Below are 20,874 nucleotides of genomic sequence, written 5' to 3' on the forward strand. Positions count from 1 at the left end.
TTTGGAATTGCTGCACAACATGTAGTGATATGTTTAGCAAAAGCAAAAGCAAAAGCTTATATGCAGTATGATGAACAGCAAGCCTTGGTGCCCAGTGGAATAGAATGTGGTTTCCTGGCCAATTCTACCACAACTATGTGCCCACTAGCGGCTCTTCCTTCATCCTGCTCATCATTGTCTCCCGGACAGCTACCAGATCACTGTCAATGGCCACCCCTCACTGGAGTTTAATAACTGCAACCCGTTCCACCTGGTGAAACACAAAATGTTCAGTGATGTGGAGATCTGCCACTGTGGCCCCCTCAGAACAGCTGTCCTCTGATGCCCTTGAATGCCAGAGTCGCCACCAGTTTGGTGTTCCATATGACAGCTGTACCTTTATGTGAGTGAAAAGGGAAGAAAGAACTGAACTTGTGACAGATGACAGTAGTTTCTCTTCCCCAACACAATCTTGGCGTCTGACTTGTGGCTTCGGTGTTTTGGTTACTGCGTCAGTTATGGCCCAATGTTCCTCTCTCTGATGAATTTGAGCCAAGATGATGAATTGATGATTAATAATTACTGAATGTCAGGCAGAACAACTGTAATGACTCATAAGTACTAACTTCTGTATTTAAAGCATCTATCTATCTATCTATCTATCTATCTATCTATCTATCTATCTATCTATCTGTCTATCTATTTATCTATTTATCTATTTATCTATCTATCTATCTATTTATCTATTTATCTATCTATTTCGACCGACGTTGGGCGCCTCTGCTGGCCATCGCATGTAACAGCAGCTCAGCCGGAATCCAGCCCTCTTATTCCCTCTAAAGCGAAATCACATGATGTGTGTTTTGTCATATGAAACTGATGAGAGAAAGCTGCGAGTCTCGGGCGTCCTGTGTGGAAAAACAGGCGGACGGACTGCTCGTCAGAGATGTGATGCCGTGCAGCCTCACACTGTTTGGCGGTTGTGCTCGATTACAATGTGGAGGATGGACAGTCTGGGAGTTGTCACCGTGATATGCGCCTCTTTTTTCATCGGTAAGTTTGAGCCCCGGCGATTAAAGCGGCAGCTACGCACTTTTTAAATCCGAGAGGACTCACGGCGTACATACTGTACATGTTGCAGAAGTGGCTGAGAAAAATGTGGTAATGTTAATTACAAATCTGTCATAGTAGAGTAGAGTGAATATTTGGCGTATGGAAACACCATACATTGAAATTGTGAAATTGTGTAGTGATGGTGGCTAATTCTGGCCAAATGTGCAACAAATGCTTCTAAAACTGGAATGAATCAATTACTTCATGTAAGTTGAGATGTTTTTGCACTTCTATCTCTTAACAGTCATTTGCTGCTACAGTCATTCTTGCACTGGCTGCATCCATTGTAGTCTACATGCTGCTACAATTTTTCATATTCTGCACAAACCCCTTCACACTTTTACACATACGGGGTTACAGATGTTTACGATGTGTGTCATTTGGAACCATGTCTACCAGTTTGAGACATGCTACTAACTTTCATCACATGACATTCTCTGAATAGTGCAATTTCACGAGGAGGATGGTTCATATCAAGAAACCACTTAAGCACTCGTCTAATGTGATTATGCTCACAATATAGGCTCTGTTTGGCTGATTGTGCTTGTGCGTGTTGCTGCTGCCTCGCCTCATGTATCCTGGTAGCCTACACCAATTACATAGGAATCTGGGTGAGAATATTCTCCAATATAAAGCATTAGTTGATTAAGTTGTAAAGAAGGAGGGTTGGAAACATAACAACGCAAAGAAATTGGATAAAGAAAAATAACCTCAGGCTGTCAAAATGATTTTCAGATCAGACCACTTTAGATTACATTATTATGCTTCCTTTATTCCATTATTGAGATCGGCAAAATCAAATATTTCATTTTCAGATGTTTGAAAAGTCTATTTTTGATAAATTTATGTGATGTATGTTTTATTTTTTTTCAAAATGTACAATATACAAATGCTACTGCATCATTCCCATTGTCATGTTGGAGTTGTCAAACTTTGAAGTTGCAAAAAGACCAATCACAGCGGAGAAATTAATTCAGTTCAGTCACCGTGGCCCTGTGTCATGCTCCTTGAAGAGGTCAAAGTTGAGTCACCCGTTGTCCTCCTCCAGGCACGGCGCTGAGCCAGACCACACCAAGTCCCACTGTGATGAGCACCGCTCTCACAGAGAATGTGACCACTCTGACTGTGACTCCCGTGATTCTGAGTAGCACAACCCCAGGCTGCTCCACATTCAACATTTCCACTTGCGAGCCGTGTGCACCTGGATCGCAGTATGACAACAGTGAGTCACAAAGCCATGTTTGGATTTATCCATATAATTTAAAATGCAGTAACAATAATTAATAGAAATTGGATAGAAAGGACATCAGTGTATAGAAATTAACTTTTTTCCCTTCTATCCACAGATACTCTCTTGTGTTCATGCTGCTCCAACCCTGGGCTGTGTCTCTTCCCAGGGGCCTGCCTGGCATGTAACAGAGGCTTCTATCAGCCACTAAGTGGGCAGCAGCAGTGTTGGCCCTGCGACCGTGGTTACTACACAAAGTGAGTATATACACCTCGTTAACAAGAAAAACTAATAATGTTACTGGCTCATCGTCCCATTTGTGGTGTTTTTGTGTTATTTCTGATACTGTACAGTATGACAGGCGCTCCATTATGCAGTGCCTGCCCTCCTGGGTCCTTCAACAACAACACCGGAGAAGCCGACTGCACAAGTTGTTCGCCAGGTGTGTTTAGGTGTTGGTTCTCACAAATAAGTTCTTGACTTTTCAAAGCAATACAAAAATGGCAGAGTGGTTGTATTTTTGTAACTAAAATGAAGCAGAACTGAGTTCCCCTTTTCTCTGCTGCTTACAGGATTCTTTGCTTCACACCCAAGTTCCATTTCCTGTTCACCGTGTATGCTAGGTACTTTCTGCAAGTAGGTTCCACTGAACTGGTCATGGATTTCAATTTGTCCATGTTTATTGTTGTTCTTGCTCTGGATGTGGGAGTCAGCGCTGAACTTTGGTAAACACCCTGCTCTAACATCACATGCTTTTATCCCATGTTTGCCTTTGCCAGCACAGTTGCACCGACACACAAGACCCAGTTCCGCGGCTTCTGATTTAATTTAGAAGTGTAAGGGTGTTAGGGTGTTAAGGGCTACTGAAACACTTTGGAATGCCATGGAAACATAATAGAAGATGATGTGCAGATTAACTTCCAAAATTTGTCGGCTCCAAAGTTCTAGTTATATCGTAATCCTGTCTCATGTGACCTGCAGTTGGGATCAGTAGCAAACAACTTGACATGTCTGTCAGTGAAACCCAGCTGTAGCAGCAGCTCTAAACAGACCCAGCTTTGGTATTTTTATGCTTCAGCAGCCGGCATTAGCTGTGGCTGGGGGCAGAACATATTCATTTGTCACATGTGAACGATGTCATGAATCCCTTGAGGGGATTTCGGAAAAAGAGGAGAAAATGTCCATTTGGATGAATGAATTAAGCTTTGGTTCTCAGTTGTCATTGACACTGGCCTTTCAACGCACACTTTTCTACCATAACTTTTGTGACAATTGAACAAAAAGTACAAAGAGGAAGAAATGAAGTGGCAGCAGTATGCACCTAAGGGTAAAAGATTATTGACAATAGATTAGTTAATTAATGAATTAGTAAAACAATTATTAATTATTTTTGACAAAGAATGACTATTTTGGTTTAATCCCTTTAAAATCTACCCTTCATATGTTTCATAACTTTAGTTTTGACTTGATGCAACCAAATAAAGCGAAGAATGTTTGTATTTTTACCATGATGAACTTGAGCTCTATGTCTTGAACAGCTCCACTGCTTGCCATGAGTGTCAGGTGTGTCCTGGAGGAACAGAAGCGCTGCAAACCGCTTCCAGAGCCTGCACGCCTTGTCGGCCAGGTAATCACGCAAATTGAATGCTGCAGGGTCGGAAGCTGTAACAAGGAAGCTTGAATATCCGTCCATGTGACATCTGGTTTTGAGCAGGTATGCACAAGGCTCCCCATCAGACTATGTGTCAAATCTGCAGCAGTGGCTCCTTTCAGATCAACTGGGGCCAGGAGAGCTGTGATATTTGCCCAGAGAATCATTACTGCCCGGTGAGCATTGTCTTGTATATTTAAAAAAGAAAAACTTGCATATGTCCAGTGACAATTGATGTTGTTCCTCACCAGAGCCCGGATGTAAACCCCATCCTGTGTCCCAACGATGCATTTTGTCCCTCGGGCAGCTTGTCCCCCAGCTACTGCATGGAGACTTTCTTCCGTAAAGCAGGGGACACTTGTGAATTTGCGCCTGTCACCATTGCCCTTTTAGTGATCGGTGGTGGGGGTACGTAAGAAACTATTGTAACTGTTTTTTTAAGTTAATGTCTGCTTTATCATTAATAAACAGGACACAGAGGAGCAAATGCTATAATTTTGTCTTGTTTTTTTGTTTTCAAACATAATTTTTCATAACCTCTTGTCTTGTTTCTTTTCAGTTGCCCTACTGTTCGTCATTTTAATTGTCGTACGCCGGCGGAGAGAAAGTGACGGCGAGCTGCATGTAGCCCGAGCACCGCTATTACACAAAGAGCGGCCGCAGGGTCGATACTATGGGATTCCGTGTGATGCGGAACCTGTGTATGCTGGTTGGTGAAGCAGAACACTTTGACTGTGTTTGGTAGGAGAACATAAACCGTGACCATATGGGTGACAAGCGCAAGCAAATAAACTAAAAGAAGGCCGATGTTGAAATCTTGGACTGACACTTGCAGAGTGCTTTGACGGTCTGCCAGCTTGCCAGAATACGGTACAGTTGTTTTAAGATTGAAGTTGACTCTCTTGTGAATTCTAATAGTTTCTTTCACTGTTCCACTCACAAATAAACCCTCAACCTTTTTTTTTTGTTTGTTTGTTTTTTTAAACATCCACTTAAATAATGATAGGTCATTAGATCAACAAGGACAAGATGGCGTGCATGTACTGGGCAGGGATGCACAGTTTTTTCACTAAGAAATGTTGCCAGTTGTGTGGGTGGTTCAGACAGCTCTTTTTGTTTACTGATACATATTGTGTTAATTAGATTAAAAGCTTATGGTCAACTTCTTTTCTGCTTTTTCAAGGTCATATTTGTATGTTTCGAATAAAGAAAACTACCATTTTTAACCCAAGTGTTGTCTTCTTCTCAACCTAGGAAATACTAGTCTACAGCTTTTAAAAGAACACCAATATGTGAAAATTTGAGCATGAAATTGGGAGAACGAATGTACATAAATAGTACTAATTATTGACATTCTTGAAAGTAAAAATGCTTGTCAAGAAAGCTAGGGTAATTAAAAGGTCGCCAAAGTTCATGCCAGCCAAGAAAAATGGGAAGTCACTCGAACAAAATACAGCACTGACCACAGTCTTGTGGTTTCACATTTTGTGAACATACAACAGAGAGACTGTGACGAATTGCAGCACCCAGATGAGAAAAATAATTCTGCATGTAGGGCATTCATGGAAGAAAGAAACCTTTCAGTTGTGCACATAACTGAGTTAATGTGAATTATAAGAAGGTATAATGAAATTACTGAATATTTCTAAAAGAAAAAAAAAAGCTTTTAAAACGATTTTACTGGATTTGTTTTAAATGTTTGAACAACTTTTTTTTTTTTTTTTTTTTTTTTTTTTTTTTTTTTTTTAATCATCATGAAACCCAGGTTGTCAATTATTAACAGCAGAGTTCTAAATAAAAAAAAAAGTGATGGAATGGTACATTAGAATTACCACAATAAAAGTTACATTAGGCTTTTCATATGGTGTTTATTTTAGTCAAGTGGATATTCAATTGTATGTGTAATGTACTTCATGCCTATTTGCTATCAGTTAACATGAAAAGCGGTCACTAGGTGGCGATAACTGTGCATCGTAAAAATTTAGCAGCTACGCATCAATTTTGGCCCTAGCAGGACGCCGTACACAAGGCCATATTAGAAGAAAAAATGGCGGCCTCCTTGGCACGGAGGGTGTCCGGTATGTACTTTAAGTTATTCACTGATTTCTAAACACATCACACATTCTGATAACTGAATACTGAATACACCAATATTATACAACTTTAAAATTGTTGTCCTGCCCCCCCACCCCCGCGCATTTGGTTCGCATGTAACGCCGTACGTTTTCTAGCTTACACCAACGCTGGGACTTCACCTTGTTCATATTGCACTATCGTGTTTTCATTTTGTTTTTTTTTTGTGTCTGACAGGGCTGCTGAGGCCTCTGTCCGCCTCGTTGTGTGCCAGGCCACCGCAACTGTGTCACATCTCTAACCTCAGCCAGCGTCCCGTTGTCGGTGGACACCCTGCAGCTGCTGTCGGTGCTCCTTTGCGGGCTGCAGTCTTTCAGACGCCTCGGTACAACATCCTGCAACGGTAACGGACGTTTGTTGACAGGTTGAGAAAGCTCCGATCTGAAGATCATAGCAGAAAAGCTGTCCCATCATTATTAATTACGATAATTAATGAACACCTGTGATTTGTTATATTTGAACCCACTGGCGTTTTTTTTAATGATAACTTTCAAGTGAATGGGAAAGAAATACAATATTTTGGATCAATACAAAGAGGAAATAAAAAGAGACTTTTAGCGAATATGTATTGTCGCATTTATTTTTTAAGTTTAGTTAAATGTTTTACTTATTTCAGCCTTACACTAAAACAATAAATAAACATTTCATTTGAATTTTGTGTCTGATGTACTAAGATGACTGAGACAGTAACTTAACAATTGTGTGTTCTCAGTGATAAGAAATTTTATAGTCTGAGTGCATTGAACCTTCTTGACATATTTGCTTAGGGTGTCAGCTCTTTTTCCAAGTGGAACACAGCAACAAAGCAGAAGCCTGACCTATTACAGCGTGAAGAAGGCGAAGAGGAAGACTGTAAAATCGGTAGTCTACAGGTTCATGAGGCTGCATTGTGGCCTTTGGATCAGACGCAAGGTACAAGTCTTTAACTGTCATAAACGCAAAGAGTGTTTTCTAGTTTGACTTGTTCTTGTTTTTTTATAGGCTGGATACAAAAAGAAACTGTGGAAGAAGAAACCTGCCCGACGTAAGCGTCTGAGGGAACATGTCTTCTGTAACAAAACCCAAAGCAGACTTCTGGATAAAATGACAACCTCTTTTTGGAAAAGGAGGAATTGGTATGTTGATGATCCATACCAAAAGTATCATAATCGGGTCAACCTGAAAGTGTAATTGTCCTTCTGTGATATTTTGCTGTGTTCAAATTTCATGTAATAAAGAAAAAACATATATCTGAGATGACTCCTTTTTTTTTGTAAGACAACACAAAACACTTCCACACAAAAGTTTTGCTTGATCTTTAATGGATGTAAATCATTTTAAACAAATGTTTATATTGTTGAATAGTTAAGAAACATAAACCCAGAAACCATCATGTCATTACTTTTGTTTCTTGTGTTACTCACTGCATTTTGAATTGCGTTAATTTGACGTTCTGGCCTGCCAGAACAAAAGGTCTTAAAGGTCATAATTTAGTAAGGTAGTGTTACTTAATGGCAAAAAAGCCAAACCGGGTAATTGAACAGTAAATAAGACAGAGGAGAAAGCCACCTCTTAAGCATGTAGGCAGAACATGTTTTCTTCCTCCAAATCAACACTCAAAAATCAGTGTTTACAATTAAGCCATCTGGAGAGGCTGCAGCTTCGCACATAATCCTCAATTCCAGTTTTCGCACAAACCATTAAACATCATGCAGTGGTGGGTTTGTCAGACTACGCACAAGTACACAAATCTGCTACTCAGTAACCTTTTTTTTTCTCTCCACTTTACTTTGCATGACATTTAAATTGAAGGACTCTGACTTCCAGCACTAACACTGATTAAAACCTAAAGCTCAGACACATAATCACCATTAAATTACCTTTTATGTGCATAATAAGTGTATCTACATCTGAGTATATGACGTGTAAACAGACCAATTGTACCTGAGATGCTCCTCACTAAAACTTCAAGCCCCCCCTTAAATGACACAACACGCAGACGCCAAAGAAACATTTGCTGCATCCAATAAGTAATACAATGATACTGTTTTGTGAAATGTTGCTATGATTGAGGCTCAGTGTTTAAAGTACAGTATGTAATCAGATAGTGCGTCCATACAATAAGTGGAGTGCAAACGTGCAAACCTTGCAATCCAATAGAATTACTCATGAGTTTCTAAAACATAAAAGAAACAGGTAAAGGGTCAGATAATTGCAGTGGGACATTACAGCGAAACATTACACAGTGATTTCAAACATGAAAAAAGTTGCTTTTTTATGGGGTTTTTTATGCATCTATGTATGTTTACTCATGTTTTTGTTTCGTTTTTTTTTGCTACAGCTGAAAATCTAATTTCATCACTAACAAATAAAAAACAGTTGATTAAGTGACAACATGTGCAGTGGAACAGTAGATTGTCAAAAACAGTCTGCACCACTGGGAAACCTGTTGCAGTGGTTTCATTTTTTTATGCGACGCTGAGGAATACATACATGGCGTAACCACAAAATCATAAGTAACAAGAATAATAATGATGAAATGATACTATGCTTCAAATCCATTTAGATAAATGTATGTCAATTTTAAGGAAAAAGCAGTGATTTTATGTCTAACAGTGCAAAAAAAGATATTCTGATGTGTTTCTCCTGGGTCCTTTAAGGCTTTGATTCAGAGGTAAATAACCGAGAAGTGTTGCCCACTGCTGTTTGTCTTTTCATCTTTTCACTGTGACGCGTGAGGCTGTCTCAACTCTGGATTATAATTTCTAGGTAACTAACACGTGTTTTAGGGTGCCTGGTTCCCAACACCTCTCAATGTAAATTAGTGCATGTATCACAGATGTTCCTCCACAACAGATAGAATAAGGGGAGACACAGACACACCTTTTTTTTTATATAATCCTTGGCTTTCACACATTCTCAATGCCAGCTGTAGGATTTGACAATACATTCTGTTTAGGAGACAGCGGCATCAGGGCCCAGAAGACATGCATGCAACTGCTTTTATACACCTTTATGTGTATTTATAAAACTAACAATTGAGAAAGATGGGTTACACGCAAACTGTACATAAATACATACGCAAACTTAAAATAATGACACACAAATTAAAATTTCAACACCAGCATGAAGCCCACTCAGTCCTTTGCTCAAATAAAATGTTGAAAACCTCTTAAAAAAAACAAAAATTAAATTAACTCAAGAGCCGCAAGCGATACTCTTATTATAGAGGGATCATCATAGGTCACTTTGGTAATACCTTATGCCAAAGCAAGGCTGCTTCTGTCACGTAGATTTTGGCCATTCAGTGTATTCACTCGTTTGCAGCGAAGGCAGCAGGAGGAGTCTGCAGGATTTGTTCACATGGCTTCATTGTTTGAGGAAAGAGCACTCCTGGATCTTGTGAAGGGCCTTAAGACTCTAAGAGGTGGCTGCGAGGGACAGGAAGGGGACAGAAATAAATCAGATAACAGCTTTGGGGAGTAAAAAAACACAGTCATGTATTCGTTTGTGCTGTTCTCATTATCAACAAATCCCGAAACAGGGCTGTTCTGATTCAAACACACTGTCCGTATTGATAACCCTGGAAGACGTTTCTTCAATAATGAAGCTGTAAATGTCTGAATGCAGCACTGTGCTGAAATCTTTTGGACAAAGGTTGACATGCTGTATTTTCTGGATTATCCTGGGCTGCCTAGTACTACGTTTGTTTATTTGTATGATCTGAAACTTGGCAGCAGACGGCACTTGTTTCGTTTTCTTTGTCACCCTTTTGTTAAAGGGATTTGTTGGGCAAACACAGTCATACATAACATAACATAACAATCATACAACACTGGCATTGTTTAGTGAATGCCAGTGTCATGTCAATCAGTAAACAATGGTACTAGATATCTTATTAGGGGCTCATTCACCTCAGGATCAAAATCACTTTGTGAATTAGGACACCAAAAGGTTGACGTCTGGACTTTACCCATGCCGCTCACAGCAAGATGACATATTAACCATTATTTAAACACACGGTTATTCCACTAGAGTTAAGACATGATTCAGCTCCAACAGCGCAGAAACGATGTTTTTGTAGCGTAGTTGCGGATGAGCTGGACCGTGATGATTTGGGGTGGCACACAGCAACGGAGATTAGTGAAGGGGTGAGTACGTCACCACTCTCGGGAGGCGGGCGGGGGGGCAGTTAGAGGCAGGCAGCAGCTGAGCAGCCACGTGGACGAGGATGGTGTACCTCGGGTGCCTTCCTCTTTGCCAGCCTCAGCTGTGGGGAGCTGGACACTGCCTGCGCCCCTTTCCCGCCCACCTCCTCGGGCCGCTCCGGGGCTGGGGGAGTGGGAGGCGGAGAGGGCGCAGAGGGCGTGGAGGGCGGGGAGGACGGGGGCGTCAGCGAGAGGGTGACGGGCGAGAAGGAGTCGGACTCGGACGCGGAAGCGGTCTCGGACGGCAACCCCTTGGAGTCCCGTTGGTCAAACCTCAACACCTCATACTCAGTCATATCAACATCCTCTCCTGCACGGCAACAGAAAGCCGACGGAGGGGGTGAGCGACGCGTGCAGCCGCCTTAAGGTTGACTGCAACTGCAAAACCCATATGACTGCCTTTGTTTGTTATGTAAGCCTGTGCTGTGATGTGTTGGCCCATTGCAGATCACATGACAGCCAAAGCAGAGATACAGTGTCGGTCCTCTGTATAAATGTGTCCACTTGCATTCATTTGATACAGTGAAGGGACTTGATGGTGTCATAAACTTTTCATGGTGTCTTCCAAACAGTATTGTACTCTCATGAGCTCTTGCAAACATGAAACAAACCTCAGCTGAAAACCAGCCTGAAAATTAGTCACTATTCCAAAAGAATTATGATTTTTTTTTTTTTTTTTTTTTCTGTTTGAGACCTGGCCTTTAAAATAATAAAAATATTAAATTAAAACCATAGTAGTAGCAGTTATATACAGAGTGAGAGAGAGAGAGAGAGAGTGTGAGAGAGAGAGAGGGAGAGAGAGAGAGAGAGAGAGAGAGAGAGAGAGAGAGAGAGACAAATCTGGCGTTAATACAGGATTTTTTTTGAAGGAAAGTAAGGAAAAATGTTGATAAAATACCCTAAATTCAAAGGCATGAGACCCAGTTCACATTCTTTTTTTGTTGAAGGTACTGCTATCTTAATATTCCCCAGGTATTACCAATTGTAACTTCATGCTATCGTGCAAAGGTGTGCCCGCCTAGGGTTGTTTTCTTTCATATTGCATAAACGGCAGAGTCTAAATGTCAAGTCTAAATTTATCTCCACAGAAATAAAAAAACCATCTGAGAGAGAAAAAAAAAGAATAGACATTAACACAAACAACAGCTGTTTTCACAAGATGTTAAATAAGAACAAATCTCGCCAACAGCTACATGTGAGATTTGTCACAGGATGGGTTAGCCTGGTAGCCATGGGAGGCATGAGCCGCTGCAAACAGGAAGGCAGGGCCGAGGTTATGGGGCCAGCAGAGGTACGGAACAATATCAGTCAGCTTAAACAAGCTGAAACAGGAAGACAGAAATCTACACGATAATCTATTTCACACAAAACCAACTGTGCACTGCTATACAATTTGGATTATTATTACGGCTAATGTTCTTCGAGAACAGGCGGCGTGTTTCACGTTTTCACATGCACATTACAAAACTCACATAGCGTGAAGACCAAAATAGGTGTTTGTGATGTGCTTATATAACTTGCTTAGCTTGATTAATTCAGACGGCATCCATCGTGCTTCCACTGCACTGGACAGATGGGACTCACCTTTGTAGCTCTCTGACTTGCTGCGCGTCATGGGTTTCACTCGATGCTGCGCTGCCGGCACCTGTGTAGCTCCGGGGCCGGCGTCACCGGGCTCAGACTCGTACGAAGACAGATCCTGCATGCTGAAACTCCTCAGTCTCTCAGACAGGACGCCTTGGCTCTGGGATAAGTAAGAGGGACTGTGGTGATTCTTCAACATTAGCTGAGAAGATCATTTCAAAGGCCCCGTATTACACTAATTTCCAGATCTTTATTTTTCTTTCAGGGCTTCAGTGATTATTCTTTTGTATCGTTCTCAACTGACTTGGTTGAATAAAGGTGAAATAATGATAAACAAAGCAGCCTTGTGCAAATAATGAATAAAAAAACTATAATCTCAGGAAACCAGCATTTTAACCCTCTGTTTACAGTTTGAATCAAAAATACTTTAGCTAACAATTTAGCTTCTTGTTAAACTGAAGCTTTACTAGACATTGAACATGTTTGGGAGGTCTTGTGAGGCAGTTTTTACTAATCCAGAACAGAAAAAAGATGACATGAACATTCTGTTTATAGGCGAATGACTATTCTTTGTTAAAAAAAAAAAAAAAAATACACTTTATTTTTAATGTAAAAAATAACAGGCTAAAATATTCATATCCACATCAACCCTCTGCTGTACCTCTGGGTGAGGACAAAACAAGCTCAGAGTCTGCATTACCTTTGTCGCAGCCATGACCGCAGCAGTGGCAGCAACATTCAGCCCTCTTCTCCCAAAATGCACCAGTGTGTCATAGCTTTTGTCCTTGGCTTGTCCAATATAGTCATCAATTTCCTTGGAACAACAGAAAAAATGCACACGGACGCATTGTTTGTCATTAGCCAGCTGATCTGCAAAAACGCTGGTTATGTCTCATATTTCTGTTGTAATCCTGATTTAATTGTGTGTCTGTCTGCCTCGGCCCCCTGTCTGTCTCCCAACTCAGACTCGGAGGAAATAGGAAAAGAAAAAAAGAAAATAGGGGAGCCCTGACATTTCCTGTGTCCTGTCCCTGCCGTCACATCTTTAACAGTTTAAGTGGGGAAGTGAATTAGCATGTGAGGTACTTCTTTTTTTGTTTAGTTTCCCTGAAGCTGCATTGCTGAAGTGATTTTTGTCAGGACACGGCACTCAACAAGGCTCAACATTTTCACCAAAGCCTTTTCCCTCAACTGCGCGAAAAAGATGATCTGACAAAGGAAGGGCTTTTCACCTTTTCTTTTGAGGAAAGCGTGGGATGAACAAACTTCCTGTATAGGACACTGGAGCCTTTAGTGTAAGGGGAGAGCAGCCACACCACAAAGGCTATCTTCAGTTCATAGTAGAAAGGAAGCCTGAAAACAGGAGACCATTTTGGAGCCAAAGGGGAACAAAGCATGATGACAAAAACATGTTTGAAATAGACGTGACAATATATTTTGGGCTACCTAAACAGTCACGGGGTAAATCATTAGTAACAGGGCCGAGGTAGGACAAAGGTCACTCACCAACAAATAAACATATCTGTGAATACTTCCACAGTGGTGAAAAGAGCAAAAATTATCCAGTACATCATCCATTTCACCTGAAAGAAACAGATACGCAAATAGTTAACAGAGTGATGGCTAATGCAGCAAAAACATCTTGGAAGATCATAGCCTGCGTGATGCTATTTGATAATATTTCCTAGAGTAAAGACTGAAATAATATACTCACGTATTCTTTCACGTCTTTCGATTTCACAGCTTTATAAGACGAGTAAGCAGGATATAGCGTGCCAAACACGACTCTAAAGAGAAAAGTCAACATTGAAAACTGCAGCCAGCAAGAAATCATAGTTCCTATATCAGACATTTTTAGATTTTAAGAAATCTTTGTGTTTCATCTCAAGTGAAGCAGGCGTGGACAATGAACAAACAAGCAAATAACTGTAGATCTCAGAAAAAGCAGCATTCCTTAGCGTCTGTTTACAGACCCCCTGCAAAAATGTTTGGTTTCAGCTTCCCACCAAAACCAGTGCTTGTTTGGACCCTCCACATGTTGAGACAGGGACAGTATCAAAGGGGTGGCAAGGTGGCCTCAGAGGCAAGAAGGAACACATAGTTGGGGCATTATTGCTGACCTGGCAAAATGTATCAGTGCCCCTTGTGACATCACAAAGATGATTTTTATAACTGCAGGTTCAGCCTTTCTTGACAATAAGAGGAACCAAAGAGGCGATGGGTGGAAAATTCTGATTTCAAGGGAATTCTCAGGCTACGGAAATATTTTTTTAAAATATTGTGCGTATGCACAATAGGGGACAATTGACAATTATTTCTATGACCTGAATGTCATACGAATAAGAATTTCTCATTTTCAAATAAGAACCTAAATAAAACACAACTACACAAACAAAAACACACTAATTAGGTAGAGCTCAGTCATGCTCTGTCTAGTCAAGACATCAACACCTGACCTTGAGTGAGACAAAAGCGTGCAAAGGTGATTCCTGGCAAGAAAGCAGCCAGGACGAAAATTAAATGCCCTCTTGCTGATTTTTTCTTTCTTTCTGGACTTCACCTCCAAACCAGGAGGTAAAATTAGTCTCCATGTGTTTTTTTCGTCCTTTACTTTTCAATTCTATTCGTGTGCACACACCTGTGCTGTTGGCCTGGCTGTCCCGGGCACACAGTCGCACACATACACACACACTAGGACGGGACTGAGTTGGAGTGACACAGCCAAGCAACAGCTGTGAGTGAGAGCTGATCATGTTACTGACCCACATCACGTTGCAACCTCTCCGGCCTGGCCAACTCTCTGCGCCTTCATAAAGTGGGAAGGGGATAAACAAACAAAAAAAAAAGGGTGCGCGTTTCGACTCTCGTGGATCCACAACGCAGACGACGTTTAGGACCTGAACACTCACAACACAAGTCGAATTACCTCACTGTTTTTTTGTTTTTTTTAAAGGCTGGGGCCTGCGGCTAGTAGTGAACGCCACAACGCCAATAACGCTGATTCACACTTTGCGCAGGTAAAAATAGTCGAAACTTTGACAGGTGCGGGTATAACATCGCGTTCTTCCAGATTGATAGCGGGCTTGGGAAAACACGCCCTTCGTCCACGTTCACGTCTTGGATTGTAACATGAGGAGCGTGACCCATCCCTTTTGTCTTTCTTTTTCACCCTCTCTCCTGCTCGATCGCCAATATGGGACACCAAACAGAGTGTCTCCTCACTCGCTCCTCCTGTTGTGTGAAGTCACCCTCGCCACTCGCTGACATTAAGGGCCGTGCCAGTGAAATACGCCTCGAATTTCTGACTCGCTTCACGCGCGACAATAAAGATCACTGAGCGCATCGCGTCCTTCTTTGTGTTTATCGGGCGTTTTGAAATGCACCGACACCAGGGACAAAGAGTGCTGGCTGCCCTGTTTGGATAAACACACATATACATACGTACAAGGGCCGAGGAACACAGCGCTACCGCTGACAAGTGCAATCCTGAGGAATTCGATTTTTTTATTATTATTTTTTTTAATCCTCCAACCTCCCTCAGTCAGAACCAGTCAGACCTGCATCTGCTTTTTCCGTACACACTGTCAGATTGGGATCCACCGCAAGACACATTTTGCGGGGAAGGGGTGGAGGGTCCTCCGGTCGATGCCCACGAAGCGAAGATCTACCTAGCATCAACCTCGCCCAAATGACGGGAGTTCCACGCAAATTAATGTTTGCAAGGACAAAACAAAACAACAACGAATAAATAAAAGACTTACACTACAAGTCTGGAGATGATCCAGGAGACCATTGCGCTGGAGAGGCGACAGGACGCGCTGTCGGGCGGCGGGGAGGAGTTTCCTCCAGATGACAGGCGCGCCGTGCGCGTCCAGAGCGGCTGCGTCGGTGCGGACGCACACGGGCGCAAACGTGATGGTGGAGAATAAACAATTGAGCGGAGCGCGTCTTGCCCATAGATGGCAGTGTTGCATCGCGAAGGCGAGGCGACCCCTCGTTGTTCAGCAACCAAGCGTGCCGAATGGGTTGAGGACATGTTTCTGCGAGCAATCAAATTTATTATTTGAGTCTGTGCGCCTCGTTTGTTAACCCCCCCCCCAGAACTTTATCGAGACCCAGGAATATGTTGTCCACTGTATCATTTGCAAACCAGGCCACATTGCTGAGCAAAGGTGTAGACGGTCACACCTGTCAACCAAGTAGGCGCCAAACACAAGGCACAGAAAATGTTTTTAAATGAAAAAGTGTTTATGTTGGGGTTGTGGTCTTTGGGGAAAATGCTCTGAATAAATGATTTGCTTCTCTCTGTCAAATTGCAATCAAGACTGACCAAACGAATTCCCACTTTTTTTAATAAAGAAAAAAAATGTTTGCATACAGATTTAAAGGCCCCTCAAGGCGAGTCCTTTTTGAACTTCCTCTACGGACGTACAATTATTTTCAACCCTCTGTCTCACATTTGCTTTATCCTTTATAAATTCCCACTACCTATTTTACATCTTGTGTAATGCAACACTGATTATAAAAAGTTATGTGGTCTAAAATAAAAAATAGCAACAATTCTAAATCCATATTATAATTGTTGCTATTGTTAAATTGAAAATAATGTCAGCGTTAATCCTTATTTTCATCAAACCCACTTGATCTCACATCTTTTTGAACTGTGATACATGGGAAAAGCAGAATCCAGAACAGATCTCATTCTGGCTACCTTCTTAGAAAAGAAATGCACTTTACATAGAAATTTATCAATTTAGCAGTTACTTTAGTGCATTTCTCTCAATAAAACATGTCTCTTCCATATCATGCCAACATCCCTCAATGGTACACTCCGGTCCTTTAAAATACTCATGAGTCAAAATGTTAAACAGTCTTAATCTGCTCAGACATGCGCTCCCATCACCAAATCTGGGTAGACCTGCTCCAATAGGACGCTAGTACCCTTGTTTTGTCCAGTTTGTGACCTTCAAACTGCAGCAAAAGAACTAAGGCAAGGTCTTCTTACTATGCATAAAAAGCTTTAGTCTGCCGCAACGACCCCTTTGTCCAGCTTAAAGGAACTGCATAAAAAAAAATCCTAAAAAAATTGACACGTTAGTTCATTTCTATTGCCATATAAAAAATATGTTTCTGAACGGGATGAACGCCAAGGTGCTGACAAGCATTTCTCTCATCTCAGCAGCTCCTGACATTCCCATTGCTTCAGGGATATCAATGACATTTATTCTTAAAAGTTTAATTTCCCAGTTAAGTAGGAAAAAATAGGATACATAGACTCTGCACTAATAAACGTTTTAATGACTTCCTACCAAGAGGAAACCAAGTCTTGATAAATAGCCAAACATTTAATTTGCTGAAAGTAATGCAGAAAAGGATTAATGGAGTATAATGTGAGCATTACAATAAGTTCACTTGCATTACTCGCACAACGATAGAATGGATACATATCTAAAAAAAGAAAAGAAAAAAAAAGAAATAATCCTAAAATAATAGTGTTTGTGACAACTCTGTTAATCTTAGCAGGGTAATCAGAGGAGCTGTTGCTCACATCACGTATCTCACAAGAGACCTCAGATGTGATATTAAGTGAACTGTTGTTAAACTTCTGTTATTATTACTGATTTGGATCATATGTACCCAATACCGCACAGCATGGTAGGCACAGCAGGCTCTTTACTGACGTCATGTACACCCTCTCAAACTTTCCTTTTGCCTTTGGATAATACTTATCTGAGGAAATCCAGATAATTAAAATTACACCGAAGAAAAAACACATTTTTCTTTCCTGATGAATATAACCAATAACATTCATTATACAAAATAATTCAATGGCAAACGCACAAAGGTAATCCCCCAGATGATTAGGTAAAGTGACAGTTTACAAAGCACAGAAGATGCTCAGAATTGTAAAACCCACACCGCAATTGTCCGCACTGGAGTTCTGACTTTGACAGGACAGCAGCAGTTCACTTTAGCTCCTCAGAGCAGCTAATCTCGACTGCATCTCTTCAATGTCTTCCTCCGCTTCTTCATCGGAAGCCGCCATTGCTCCACTTGGCTCCATTTCAGGCAGGGCGTCTGTGACTTTGACTGGTGCTTTGCCGAGGGCACCTAATGAAACGAGGGAACCACGATAGAGTGCCGTCAGTGATATTTGTTTGTGGCACTGAACTGTAATTCAGAACAAGAACTCTTGGGGTACATATTTATTAAACACACACAGTGAAAGTGAAGAGCAGAGCACATTTTCTCACCTGCTGTGATCTCAAAGAGAATCTTGTCAACTTCCTCCTCTGCTTCTTCCTCCATGTCCTCTCCATCCTCCATGCTCTCAAACGTGTCTTCCAGCATTTCCTCCATGATGCCGGCCTAAAATGAGAGCATATCAACATTTTATAACTTATAAATGTATACATTAAACACAAATAACAGAATTACAAAAAGAAAATGTGGTGTTGTGTTTAATTTCTTGTAATAACGTCACAGTACAGACATTTAGATGAAGCATTTGGAGCCCTACTAACCTTTGTCATTTCTTTGGATAACTCCCTCATGGTGGCCTGAATCTCTGGTACTTTGACCAGGTTCTGCATGGCTTTCATCACCTCTGTGCTCTTCTGCAGCGCCCCAGCAATACGCAGAACAGCTAAAGAACCCGAAGAAGTGATAAGAGTTGAAGCACACACGCGCACATATAGTTCGGGAAACATTTCCACACTGGAGTTGGGCTCAAAATGCCACACTCCCGAACTCACCGCATTGATTCTTCATTCCGAGCATAACAGAGTTCATGTGGGCTTTGGTTGCATAAAGTTTGTTGACAGCTCGTTTTGACTGTATCACCTCCTTTGCGAGAACCACACACACATCCTTCTGGCCCTTTTTGGCAGCATCTTTAATTGATCTTTTGACTTTGTCTTGTTCCCTTTGAATAGCTGAAATTAAAAAAAAAAAAGACATTTCATATGCACTTAGAATAATTGATGTCACAAATCGTAATAGCACGTTTAGATTACAACCACATCAAAACCAAGCAAAAAAAAAAAAAAAGTAATAGTGTATTCCAAATGCAAAAACAAAAGTGCAGTACATTTGCTCATTGTTAAATTGTGGAACGTCACAAATATTAGATAAGAAAATATTTATCGTATTATCATCACTATTTTAAATTTTAATTATCTGCTGATCATGTCTTACCTCGGATTTGCCTGTCAAGCTCGCGCATTTCTCGTCTGATTTTTCGACTCCACTCATCAACCTGAAATAATACACAGCAATTAAACTTTACGATTACGTTCTAGCAATTCAAATTCTAAATGTATTCGTCCTAATGATAATGATTAATAAAAAATGGGCATCAGAACAGCTCATTTATATACGACAGCGATATCAACCACTGGGATTTGTTTACGTCGAAGCTTCAACCAGAAGACGAGTGCTAGCTTGTTTGCTTACTAGTACTCTACTGGAGAGAAAAGCATCAAAAAATAAAGTTGTCATACATATAATAGTAACATAAAATACTGAGAATTTAATGTAAAACCACTGACTGCCAGTGACTAGGAGTGCGATATTGTGTCTGAACGAATCACGACTAGCAGGCTAGCGTTAGCAAAATGCGACGCCGTTTCTCTCATTCTTGACAAACATCTCAAATATAGTTTTGGTGTTCCGCTGCCAGGGCTCACCATTTCTTTTGGTGGTTTCTCCGATGTCCTACCAAATAGCCCCATTATGACAACGAAATTCTAACGTGAGCTGACCAAACTACCAATAAGTACGATGAGCTAGCAAGCTAGCCGAGCCTGAGCAATTGGCACTTCCTAGTTTGGCTCGGCCCACTGGGCTGAGTTCCAACATGAAGAGCTGTCGGTCTATCTGGTTCACTTGAAGGAAATATAGGCCACTTGAAATGGAACTGTTCACTAAAGAACTAATGAATACTGCTAAATTAAAATATCTACTTTAATATAAAGATGATGAAATAGAGTAATCACATCACCCAGTACTATTTTCAGAGGAAATTATTAAAGTTTTCATTCATCAAAAAAATAATGAATGAAAACTGCACAAAAACGGACAATTTCATGATTATTTTTCTCATCGAGCTTAACAAAAAAAAACTTACCCCTGAGGAAGTTAGCATGTTTCCTTCTCCTTCTACAATCATCACACGACGTCAGCAAAAAATGTCCACTAATATAAACATACAAAGATAAAAGGCAAGTGGAATTCTTGACAATATAAAAACTAAAAAGTGTTATTTTTTATTATTATTATTATTATTATTATTATTATTATTATTATTATTATTATTATTATTATTATTATTATTATTAATTAATTAATTAATTAATTACTCTGTCCCACTGTCAAGGGTGTTAGAGGTTTTGACATGGTTTCCCAATGTAGAAAAAAACCAAAACAATCCTGACAATGTCCTTTGAGTTTTGTTCCTTTTTCATTCATTGTGAAATTTGATTGTCGTTTGTCCCCAGAAAACAGCAACTATGTAACAACACACCTCATACGTTAAAGCACGGAGTGAAAAACAAACAAAACCCGACCTGCCACTCTGCTGTTTGGATCAAGTAAAGATCCACAAATGCACTGTATTTCAAATTGTAATGTGCATGATGTGTAAAAAATTACTATTGGTCTTTCTACTGTATTCTGTCAAGTCATGTTGCTCCACTCTCACAACACATGCATTGAGTCAGCACCAGTCATTTGCGCACATTTGTTCAGAGAGGTTTGTGTAAATATCCCAGTCTTGCTAAACCTGCCATCATGATTCCTCCTCTGCCTCTCAAAGCCCCACCCACTTATTTGTAACCTACCACATGAAAGCGTTTTACACTCCTTAAGACACACATTCTACCCCAAACTCTACACACAAATGATTTAGAATTAACAATTTTTGTATTTTCATTTAAGACATTGTGTATATATTTTTTTTATTTATTTATTTATTTTAACTGTTACAGTATTCAAAAGAG

General features: G+C 40.6%; 4 protein-coding genes across 6 annotated transcripts; 2 read left to right on the plus strand and 2 right to left on the minus strand.

Moving 5' to 3' along the window:
* The first annotated feature begins 833 nt into the window (after positions 1 to 833).
* LOC142883318 (uncharacterized) lies at positions 834 to 5,197 on the plus strand. The gene is made up of 9 exons (XM_076018097.1): positions 834 to 1,032; positions 2,141 to 2,314; positions 2,439 to 2,577; positions 2,674 to 2,762; positions 2,893 to 2,956; positions 3,859 to 3,947; positions 4,035 to 4,147; positions 4,223 to 4,379; positions 4,531 to 5,197. Exons 1-9 carry the CDS (start codon positions 834 to 836, stop codon positions 4,686 to 4,688), a joined length of 1,182 nt encoding a protein of 393 aa, XP_075874212.1. The 3' UTR covers positions 4,689 to 5,197.
* A 732-nt stretch (positions 5,198 to 5,929) lies between these two features.
* mrpl35 (mitochondrial ribosomal protein L35) lies at positions 5,930 to 7,338 on the plus strand. 2 transcript variants are annotated; one of them, XM_076018101.1, is made up of 4 exons: positions 5,930 to 6,049; positions 6,282 to 6,447; positions 6,872 to 7,016; positions 7,086 to 7,338. In XM_076018101.1, the coding sequence occupies exons 1-4, from the start codon at positions 6,019 to 6,021 to the stop codon at positions 7,272 to 7,274; spliced, it is 531 nt and encodes a 176-aa protein (XP_075874216.1). In that variant the 5' UTR covers positions 5,930 to 6,018; the 3' UTR covers positions 7,275 to 7,338. The 2 variants fall into 2 exon arrangements, with proteins under 2 accessions (XP_075874216.1, XP_075874217.1); XM_076018102.1 differs by having other exon boundaries at positions 6,282 to 6,429.
* Positions 7,339 to 8,363: 1,025 nt separating this feature from the next.
* reep1 (receptor accessory protein 1) lies at positions 8,364 to 15,904 on the minus strand. Its single transcript, XM_076018098.1, has 8 exons — positions 15,637 to 15,904; positions 13,590 to 13,662; positions 13,382 to 13,458; positions 13,108 to 13,228; positions 12,576 to 12,689; positions 11,876 to 12,035; positions 10,324 to 10,601; positions 8,364 to 9,514 (listed from the first exon to the last, which is right to left on the minus strand). Exons 1-8 carry the CDS (start codon positions 15,666 to 15,668, stop codon positions 9,443 to 9,445), a joined length of 927 nt encoding a protein of 308 aa, XP_075874213.1. The 5' UTR covers positions 15,669 to 15,904; the 3' UTR covers positions 8,364 to 9,442.
* A 1,251-nt stretch (positions 15,905 to 17,155) lies between these two features.
* chmp3 (charged multivesicular body protein 3) lies at positions 17,156 to 20,036 on the minus strand. Of its 2 annotated transcripts, none has more exons than XM_076018100.1 (6): positions 20,004 to 20,036; positions 19,073 to 19,133; positions 18,631 to 18,810; positions 18,400 to 18,521; positions 18,130 to 18,244; positions 17,156 to 17,986 (listed from the first exon to the last, which is right to left on the minus strand). In XM_076018100.1, exons 1-6 carry the CDS (start codon positions 20,019 to 20,021, stop codon positions 17,847 to 17,849), a joined length of 636 nt encoding a protein of 211 aa, XP_075874215.1. In that variant the 5' UTR covers positions 20,022 to 20,036; the 3' UTR covers positions 17,156 to 17,846. The 2 variants fall into 2 exon arrangements, with proteins under 2 accessions (XP_075874215.1, XP_075874214.1); XM_076018099.1 differs by lacking the exon at positions 20,004 to 20,036 and adding an exon at positions 19,564 to 19,722.
* Between the last annotated feature and the right edge of the window lie 838 nt (positions 20,037 to 20,874).

This window comes from Nelusetta ayraudi, unplaced genomic scaffold (genome assembly GCF_046127955.1).
Source record: "Nelusetta ayraudi isolate G7.1 ecotype Tasmania unplaced genomic scaffold, CSIRO-AGI_Nayr_v1 ptg000007l, whole genome shotgun sequence".
Lineage (NCBI taxonomy): Eukaryota > Metazoa > Chordata > Actinopteri > Tetraodontiformes > Monacanthidae > Nelusetta > Nelusetta ayraudi.